This window comes from Gavia stellata, chromosome 6 (assembly GCF_030936135.1).
Source record: "Gavia stellata isolate bGavSte3 chromosome 6, bGavSte3.hap2, whole genome shotgun sequence".
Taxonomy (NCBI): domain Eukaryota; kingdom Metazoa; phylum Chordata; class Aves; order Gaviiformes; family Gaviidae; genus Gavia; species Gavia stellata.
In genome coordinates this window covers 24,874,905-24,885,662 of record NC_082599.1, presented here as the reverse complement: position 1 = coordinate 24,885,662, position 10,758 = coordinate 24,874,905, and the positions used below count along the sequence as shown (strand labels likewise).

General features: G+C 40.1%; 1 protein-coding gene across 1 annotated transcript in view; it reads right to left on the bottom strand.

The window, feature by feature from the left end:
- Nucleotides 1–629: 629 nt before the first annotated feature.
- Nucleotides 630–10,758, bottom strand: part of ZNF804B (zinc finger protein 804B) — a 238,487-nt gene continuing 228,358 nt past the window's right edge. The window contains exons 3-4 of the mRNA XM_059819058.1: nucleotides 6,924–7,054; nucleotides 630–4,317 (exon numbers count right to left, since the gene is read on the bottom strand). Of these exons, the coding sequence (XP_059675041.1) occupies nucleotides 630–4,317; nucleotides 6,924–7,054 (3,819 nt within the window). The remainder of the gene's footprint in view (nucleotides 4,318–6,923; nucleotides 7,055–10,758) is intronic.

Sequence of the window (10,758 nt, the reverse complement as noted above, 5' to 3'; positions counted from 1 at the left end):
AACATATCCCAGGGATAAAATCACTAAAGTATCTTTGAGATGTTGTTGTGACCCTGTTCTTCCAGTGTTAACTCATCACCCCTCACTCTGAGGCTCCCCAATTTATTTTGTCCAGGAGACAGAACCAGGGACTTGTGGTCCCAGATACCTTCTTTTCTGCTCAGTCTGAAATACCTTAACCAGACCAAGTACTATGCCAATACATATACACACTCAGAAAAGCAAACCTCTAAGGTGTGTCAAGATTGCTGTACCTTAAATTGCGCTACTTTAAAGCACTCATCAGTGTTGACATTCTTGGTCATGTTGTGTCTGGGTGCTGTGGTACTGTTCCTACTTGAGACTCACAGACTTCACTTCAGGCTATTCTTTCCAAACCTTCTGTAGAATGACACGAGCTGGACCCTGTCCTCCTTGTGATAGTGTCATAAAAGGCTTTAAAACAGCTTTTACTGAGTAATATGAGAACTAAATCAGCATTCATATGCTGTCAGCCAGAATGTGGACTTTAAAATATTTGCCATTGTGCTCTCAGCAAAACAGTAGATTTCCCCTCAGACATGTGATTGAACACTGAGTAATTTATTTTATTCAAATTTGGGTTTGGAGCCATGGTGTAATCTTTTGGGCTAGTTTAAATAGCTAGAAACACTGAAAACATCTTTTATTGTCGGTAGCTGTTGGGTCTGGCTAGAGCAAGAATGGTGATGGGGCTCTCGCCCTTGGAATAATGGATGAACCAAGGGATTTGGATTTATAGCAGAAGGTGTGGCTGCATTCAGGTGTGGTGTAAATAAGGCTGGGATATATGCAGTGTGTGGCAGTGCGGGGAAGGTCAGCAGGGAAGGTTGGAGGGGGGTGGTGGAGACCAAGTGCAATGGGTGTCCTGTCAGCAGAGCAGGGTGGGTGGGAATGAGGGCTGGTGCTAATGGGGAAAGTGATATGGGGGCGAAAGGTGCCTGAGAGAGGGGGTGGAGGTGTGCCAGGGAGAGATGGCTGCCGTGGGGATGTACAGATGCCGAGATAGCAAAGCGTTGCAGCAGAGTGTGGTGGATGGTGGTGACAGTAGCATGCTGTTGAACAGGGAGGGCCGGAACTGCTGGTGTTGCAGACAAGGCAGCTGGTCCTGGGGCAGGCAAAATTTTTAGGTGTTTTGCCAGAAGTTGTTTCTGCATATGCTGCTGGGCTTGCAGCTGCAGCAACCTGTATTTGTCTGCTTCCTCTGGTGAAAACGTGATTGGCTGCTGCGTTAAAGGAGGGGAGGTGGATTTACTGTACACTTCTGGGTCATTTACTGTGTCACCATACTTCTGCATAGCATTGTCACAAAGAGAGTCTGAACTGCCTTCTGCTTGGTTTGAGTCCATGTCTATATCATGTAGTTCTTCTTTGGTGTCTGTTGAATTAGCAACAGCAGAATATCTTTGAGAGGGAAAAGCACCAGGGAAATCATTTGGTACTGGGTCACAGCTTTGTATAAAGGGTTGCACTTCACTAATGAAGAGATTGGATTGTTCCTTTATTGCTGTGTTCCTTTTTGTGCTCGGGCTCTGATAGCCTGTTCCTATTTGAACGATGTCTTTAAAAAGACAATGATCATAATCAGTGCCTGTTGAAAGAGCAACATTAGTTATCTCTGATGCTCCAAAGTTGTTTTTCTTCACACTGGTTTCCAACGAACTGATTTCATTATGCCCTGTGTCATTTTTACCTATGCTTAGCAGTTTCTCTGGCAAAGGTAACATTGCAATGTCATCTACCGATGGTGAAAACTGAAGAGCAAAGTGACTTTGCAAGTGATCCTGCAGTTCTACCCCACACGTGTTTGAAAATTTCTCTGAATCGTGCATTTGTTCCTGGATTTTCTTGGACTGCATTCTTTCTAAAAGTAACTTGGCTGTCAGTGACTTTATTTTTCCACATGTGTCTTTTGCCAGGGTTTCAGAAGAGCGGTTGGCAAGGTTTTTTGACTGACCATTCACATTCAAAGAGTCATAATGTGCAGTTTCAGCTTTTCCCAGTTTGGTGTTAGAACCTCTTTCTGTGTCCTCTTTTGTTTTGTTGTCACAGTTGTCAATCTCTTTTGAGAAGGATCCTGAACTGCTACCTCTTGATATTCTGCTACTAGAGGATCTTCCGCTGTTTCTTGAATCTCTGGTGGAACAACTTTTGGAGCTATGGTAGCTTCTACTTCTACTGTGCACTTTGCCAAAATGCTGGTGTCTACGTCTGCTGTGTTTAGATCTGTCTCTGTGCTGTAAAACTTTATGTCTTGAACATCTTCGATATCTAATTGTGCCCCTCTGTGTACAGTTTCTGATTCTGTGACTTCTACTACAACAAAGATAATCCTCGTCTGTATCATCAGAAGTGAAAATACACTTGTGCTTTCTGTGTTTACATTTGTGCCTTTCAGCTGTCTTGCTTTTTCTTTTACAACAAAAAAGCAAATGATTTCTGCTGTGATTGTTCGATGTGGGATTCATGTAGCTCATGTAGCTACCAGTACTGCTAACTGAAGTGTCAGAATAACTGGAATGTCTGTCAGAGGAGGACTTTTGAGGAGAGGGGAATCTCCAGCATCTTGTGTAACTTCCACAACCTTCATTTTCTGAATACCTGCTGTTTGAACTGGATTTATAGCTAAGGAAACTTCCACTAGAGTCTTTTCCACTGTCACTTATGTCACTGCTGCAGCTGGGCACATCTTGAATGGATGTGCGGTCATTTTGGTTTTCACATTTTTCCTCAGAATAAATTAAATGGTATTTTGCAGCTTTAGACTTTTTAATCCTAGACATAAAAGCAGAAAAGGAAATGCTTTCATTTCTAATGTTCTCTTTTTTTCTTTCACAGCTATGAAAATGATGCTTTAAAGATCTTCTCAGTGTTGTTGTATGAAGACTTTTTTCTGTCACATAATCCTTTTGTGAGACATCAAGGTAAGCAGGCACTTTGGGTATATTTTCATTCAAATAATCTGCAAAGTATTTTTGACCTTTTTCATTCATTTCTTTCCCTATGTCTGACTCAGCTTTTTGCTTGGCCTTTCTTGGATTTAGGGAACCTTTCATCTTCTTTGGTTTCAACAACTGATTATCTTGTTCATTGGACATTTGCTTGTGTTTTATTAAACCTGAGACTTCATTTTCATCTGCAGTCTTATTTATAGAGTGCTCTTTACAGCTTTCTTTGTTTGTTTCATGCTGTTTACCATCTCTGTGATTTAAAGAGAGTCTGAAGTCAAAATACAGTGGATTACAGCCATATGAAATACAGGGCTCAGTTTTTGTAAACAAAAGTAATTCTGTGGGCCACTGAAGAGCAGTGGTGCCATCTTTGCTCACTACATGGAGGAAGGGCAATGACTGGGGTTTAACCTCTTCAACCATGATCTCCCTTGGAAGCATTTCTGTATTCCCATTTGTGGTTTCTGAACTCTCCAAAGATCTTTCTCTTTTTACCACCCCAGGACTGTCATTAATGTTGCTTGCGCATGCCAGCTGAGGTTCTGGCTGTTGTGGGAGCTCAGGTAACTGGTCAGGCAGGTGGGCATTGCTGTGCTTGTAGGTGTTCAGCTGTGTACAAAAATTGCTAGCTCGGTAAGAAGGTGAAATGAGAGTTTCCAACAATTGCTCAGACTCATTCAATTTGCACTCTTGCTCTGTCTCTCTGAGTGAACCAGAAAAATCCAAATTTGAAAGCTGCATTTTGACTTTGTAAAATGAAGGATGAGCACTGACCTTTTCTTCTAGTTCTCTACCACTGCTTTTACAATTTTCCTTTAGCATTTTAGGTTTTGCAGCTATGTGACTTGATGCACTGTTATCCAAACCCATTTGGTCTTGTGTAATAGGTGGCCCTTTATCCAAGCTTCCTTTTACATCCTCCTCCAAAAGTGTGCCAGAACAATAGTCCTCAAGAGCTTGCTTTGTTTTATGGTTGGGGGATTCACTACAATCGTTTCCTTCTTCGGAGTTCTCACTGAAGACTGATGCGGAGGACTCAAGTTTCAAAGGGAATTTTTTAGAGAACGAGAAAGACACTCCCACCCTTTGAGAAGCATTAGTGCTATCTGGGAACACTTGTGAGACTTGATTTCCAAGTGCATGGGGTCTTTCAGTAGGGGACTGGTGCCTGTTTATGATAAGCTGCTGTTTCTCTAGTACGCTGCTGGAGAAACCTTGTCCTTGCATGGCAGTTCTTTGAGAACTGGCTGTGAAACTGCCGCCCTTGTACAGGAAAATGCCATCTGGCGATTGCTGCTTTTCCATGACTAATCTGGGGGCTTTAAGCAATGGTCCACTCCCAGTGATGCTGTAAGGTAATAAATAAGAAAAAAGAAAGCTGTATTAAGCAACCAAGTTAAGACAGAACTCATATTTGACAATGTCTGTCTGGTAAAGAAGGGTGTCATTCATGCTGTTACGAGGGAAAACTAAGTTTCTAAAGTTTCTAAAGGGTAAACGTGCAGTCTAGCCCTGAGTTTGGGTTTCTATATGGGCAAGACAGTCTTCACATACAGGAAATTATATGATTCGAAGTCAACACATGAATGCTCTTGTTCAGAGTTATGCCCATGTATATCCAGAATAAACAGTATTGTCTTTACTCTGTATTTACATCAACGACATTCTGGTCTGTGGTAAGTCTTGGTTTTGTGAAAGGCCACTGCAAAGGAAATTGTGCCTTGTTCAAAATGAGACACTTGCAGATGCAGACTCAAACTCTGTAAGAGAAAAGGCAGCATTCTGCTTGCTTGGGGGGGGGTGCATGTATGATTTTTTTAAGAGTAGATTTTTATTTTATCTTTAAATTTTTCTACAATAAATGACTTTGTGAAATATTCAAAGAGATATTAATGCTAAAACTATCACCAAACATTGGTGGGGAAAAGGACACAATGTGGATTTCCATTAATATTAACGGCAACTTCATTGCTCTCATCATCAACCACCATTTGACTTGCTTTGCCATATTTTCTCTTTCTATATTCTACTTTCATTAATTACATTTTTCCCCTGCCCAAAACCTGTGGTTTAGTTTTCTTGTACTTTAAAAAAACCCAAACTATTCTAAGAAGACCATACCAAACATGGTAAATCATTGATTTCTTGCAATATATAATTAACTGAGATTGGAATGTCTGTTGCCATTTTCCATTAGAGATGAGACATATATACCCACCATACAAATGTTATTCCGAGTAATATTTTAAACATGCATTTCATTAGACCAATTATCTACGTTTGCTATCAATGCAGTAGTACAGTACACTTACATGAAAAAAATTTTGGAACCAGCTTCAGTAAAGAGTTTGATTAAAAATTACATAATATTTTAATTAAATGTAAGTAAATTATGACTGCCAGATCTGCATAACAGCTATCTATAAATAGGCTAGCATGGTTTATAAATGCTATAAAAATGTATTGATCTTCAGCAGTGGGAATGACATAAAAACTCTCTGGAGTAGGGTCAGCTTGGAGTATGAGAATATGTATGCATTTCTGAGAATATATTTGCATTTGCCACAAATTTTGCATCAGGAGATACAAATTCACCCCTATTTGTACATCAAGAAGGAATTATCTCTTGGAGAAGACATGTAAAGAGATCCTTTTCAAAGTCTCCTTGGAACAGGAAAATAAACTTGCATTTTCAGCTTTTCTGTGCACAAGATTAACAGTAATTTTGTTGTCAAATTTTATTAGCTTGTTGTAAGGAACTCTGTTGGAACCCGAGTCATAGTACTGAGGGACAATAACAATTGTGTGTTGTGTAGACTTTTGCTTAGAAAGGCTGACTTTCTGTCTTGCCTGAGCAACTGGAAATGCTACCCCTGCACCAAGATCACAGCTCTCAGCCACCCTTGAACCTATTAGTCATTATGAACAGGAATAGCAAGCACTGTCTTTCCAGGCTCTTCATAAAGGATTATGGGCTCCTGCCTCTTTCTAAAAGCAAACCCACTTTTTCCCTCCCAGTCTCACTCTGGCTTTCCGACCTTATCGGTCTATCTGAGACTACATCTTCAAGTGCATGGGCATGAAGGCATCTTCCCACAGGCAGTTACATTTCTTTCAGTAGATTTGTATGAAAATGGAGTTGTAACCATAAAAGTGATACATTAGTGCTAAACTGCTGTATTTCAGCAGATTACTCAAAAGCAATTACATAGGCCAAAATGAGTATATATTAAACTCTGAATGTTATTATTTCCAGGGTACAGTAAGCTTGATATGAATTTAAAAGAATGCCAGTTTAATTATCTACTTAACTCATTATGGTCGTAGGTTAACATAAACAATTGGTCTAGTGTCAATCCATTCTACTGAAGCATTCAATGTCATTAAACAAAGGAGATTTCTCAAACATAAAGGCTTATTAGTGCAAATGTTGTACTGTACCTTAATATTCATCAATAGAGCTAACAGTATTGGGCAAACTTAACTCAGTTAATTACTTGTTTTTCATTCACATAATGATACTTCCATTACTCTACAGAGCAAATGTGAAAATAATCTCAGTATACTAGAGGTAGCAAAAATGATTCACAGACTAAGTACAAATGCTCTAAAAGTTGTTTTTCCTCTCCTCTTCACTTACTATCAAATGATAAGACAGTTATACTAGTCTATTCAGGTGATATTATAAAAGCATCTTCAAACCACTCAGTTCAGAAGAGATGAGATTAACTAGCTACAGGAGAGAAAAACACAAACCTTCAAATAGCAAGTAATTAATTCAGGGGCTTTCAATTTTATGGTTTGCAGAACAGGAACATTTGGAGTTGGGGACAGCTGAAAACAGGTTACAGTACACACAATCTCTGTACAGAGTGTAGGAGTAAAAATATGGAAATTTCTTCTGGGACTGAGGGAAGAGGGCATTAAAACGTAATATAAATTTTAAATACTTGCCATTCTGACTGCTTCCGTAACTCTGCGAGCTGGTGGAGCCGCTTGAGTGCTTTTTCCTGTTTCTTCTCATCTTTCCATGACTTTGAAGCCACATTTCGAGCAAATTCCCTTTGTTTTAAATCTTTCAATCTCTGTGTGAAAAGAACAAAAGAGAAGGGATTAAATATGTACAGAGCAGATGCATTTCCTCTTACTCAATTTACTTGCTTTTGGTGAAGTTAGTATGTATATGGAGAGTAAAAATATACTTAAAAAGTTATCATCCCAAAAAGAGATTGAAAATGCTATTTTTGCCTAACTAAACAACATGACTGGGCCATTGCTATTTAGCTGATATGTACCTACACATGAGTGATAGGTTTTTAGATTCTTATGAATACACAAATCTTCTGTTGTGTACAAATACATACACAAAACTAGACTCCATTTAATGTAGTTGAAATCTTCCTATTTAATTCAGTCAGTTGGAATTTAATCCATAGGCATATACTGGAATAAAGCTGAGCTTGTGTGTGTAATATATATTTTACATCTCTACACTTGCAAATGTATGCATGGATGTATGTGTGCTTCTGTGTTGGTTTTGTAGCTTTTTAAGACTGCATTTGTTTTTCAAAGGAGAGAACTACTTTCTGAAATATTTGATCAGGAAACTTATGGTTACTTTCACAATTTTTTTTCATCTCCTCGAATATCTATAAATCAGGTAATTTCTGTTGGAGGGAGCAAAATTCTTCGCCTTTTTTACATTTTTTATTACCTGGTTTTGCACTGCTGATAGTATAAAGAAAAGTGAAGGAGAAGAAGACACAAACCAAAAAGTGTCAAAAACATCCTCTGCAAAAAAAATGGTGCTATCTTGCCTTTGAGTTCACTGTGCTCTCTAGGATACAGCAGGTCATGTCCAACCTTGCAACTTCCCAGTTCAAGTCTGTGCTTCCACGCTCCATGGCAGAAATGCCTTCCTCCCTTCACCACCTCTCCAGTGCTGTGGTGTTTGGGGAAGGCAGGTTGACAAGCCAGAAGGGATCTCTGGTGCATTCAGCCAGATGCCCAGTCTGGAAACTTTGAGGACCAGGACTGAGAACTAAACTGCTGCATCCACTTGCCCCTTGGTTTGGAGGTAGCCCTGTGCTCTTCCATTAACTTCAGAACTATAGTATCAACACCAGGAAATGCTAAATTTTCCTTGGAGCCCAGAAAGCTGTTTTTGCAAGCTAGACTTGAAGAAAGGCTTTGGTATCACAGTAATTTTTAAACTGCTGCTCAGCCGCCAACATCTATGCCTACTTGCCTGTACACCAGCACCTAAAGATCAACATCCTAATCACTGCCATCATCTCATGCTGTTGTTTTCCAACATGCAGGTTGCAAGGCCAAAAGTGCAACATGCATCAGTAGGATAAATTGGAGGCTGACCCAGAATCGTAGCAGCAAATATTTCTTTCTGCAGCTCAGGTATATGGAGCAGTCTACACATGGTGCAGAGCTCTGCACAGGCCAACAGGCATCTGTGTTTGCAAAACAGGGCTGAAAGCAGAGAGTCCTCAACTTGTAGGGGTCAAGAAAATGATGAACGCATGAGAGAGAACTGCTTTCTGGAGAGAGCTCTAGCTTTTGTCAGTAGATGAAGACAAAGCGAATAGGTGAAAAACACTGTGTGGTTGCTTTATACGATCTAAAGAGGTGGCAGCTTCTTTTTTCTCCAGCTAAAATGAAGTCATCCAGTTAGTGGCGATGACATAATACAACAGAGGGGCATGGAGGAGCCCTTGGTGGAAACAGGCCTTACAGGGTCCATGATTGTGTTCTGTGAAGAGTGCTGGAAAGCTGTAGTGGGTATCTCCCACCATTGTCATATCAGCTGTCCTTCAAGTACAGTATTTTTTAAAAAGCCAGATAACACCTGTGAGAGAAAAATAAATAAATGCTGGGAGACTAAGAGCAGAAGTTTCTTGTTTGCTCTCAGACTTCTGGACCCCAAGACATGTGCCTCTGAGCACTGATCTGGAGGAGGTAGGGAGAGCTGGGCTGCCCATAAATCAGATGCTCAGGGTGCTTAAGAGCTGCCTCTCAACCACCCTGATGTCTCTGCACAGGCAAACTCCCTTGGATGAGGAGGAGAAGGCCAGAGATGCAGTTGCTCTGGGAACTGGTGCAGCTCCAAAGCAGCAAGAACTGTCTTGTCGCCTGGTGCCTGTTGAAAGTTTAACTGTATTCATCAGAAATATTTACAGTCTGTCAAATCTGTATGTTTCTTCAGAAAGTTTCTATCAGCTCCAACATCTAGCGCTTCACCAAACTAGACTCTGAAGGAGGACAGCTGCAAAGTCCTCTTTAAAGCTCTTAGGCTTCAGTCCCTTGGAAAGAAATGGTTGCTCCACCACATTTTTAGCTTTTTCTCGTCCCTTTACATGCCCTCCCTCATTGTTCATTTGCCCCTTGCCAGGCCAGTCATATAGTGCTCCATTCCCTCAACCTCATTCCCTGCAATTTACAGTAAAATGGATGAATATGTAAGATGATGTTACTTTTGGTCCAAGAAAGAATCTTTTTTAAATAATATGTTAAAGCTGAAGCTGTAAAAGAAACCAGAGAACCTTCCCAGAACGAATCCACACTTTCTGTCACCCAAGTTATATTTACAAGAGTGTAAAGATATTTAAGCAGTAAAGATCCTATCCTCCACAGAAAAATATAGGTAGTCTTGATGCTTATTAACATCTTCAATGTGAAGAAAGGGCAAAGAAACACATTTGAGAAATGTCCTTTAGTGCCGCTTGCTATGTTTCAGCTGTCACCGTGAGCTGTTTGGTATCACACATAAAGCATTCATGAGGAAAAACAGAAACAGTTTCTACCTGTCAAGGAAACAAAGAACAATGTGAAAGCTAGTACTATGCAGTGCAGATACTGCAAAGAAGTGCCATTTCACTTCTTTGACAGTTAGGATGATAATCAACAAAGCAAATGGACCAACACTAAGAATAGAAGTTCTAGCAGTATTTTTTGCTCTCTAATGGCATGTAGCATGTGTCAAGGAAGTAGAGAAAAGGCGGCTCTCCCTGCACATCCCCTCATCAAAACAAAAAAAGCTGCACTGCCAGAGCTCTGGTTAGGAATCATAATGAAATTTGTCAGCTGTGTTGGATAGACCATGGGACTGCCTGCTGAACCTGCAAAGCCATGGTTTTCCTCACTAATAACCTGTGCCAGCCTCCTGACAGGCACACAAATATTTTCTACAGGTGGTGCACAACAGCACGCAACTGAGCAGGTAACTGAATGACAACCCTAAGCTCAGCAGGTGTGCTTGAAAATTAACACCACTTTACACGGCAATTGCATTTTTCATGTAATTAGGTACTTAACTGGGCATCCAAATACAGGCACATGTAATAAATTATGATTTATTTAATAGCAATCTTGTGTTCTGTCCTTCACCTGCTACAAATATCATTGCCACGGAGTTGTATTTCATCTTTAGACTCATGTTCTATTCTTCCTCTGGTTTTCAAGTATATTTGTGTGTGGACATTGCCATATCCAAAAGTAACCCATCCCTTCTTCATAAAAGCCCACACAGAATATTAAAAGACTACAAAATAATAGTCACTGTTGTGGAAAGATTTACTTATACAACCAGGCCTGAGTCATGGTGGGTCCTCTGTCTAAGACCTACTCAAAAACTGTTGAATCTCTTCTTTTCCTCCTGAACTCTGGTATGAATGATCAGGAGATCCAAATGACTAAATGGAGCTGTATCTTCACTACCTACTTTTGCTAGACATGAAATATCAGTGGCCAAATAGCTGTACTTTAGCAATTTCTCCCC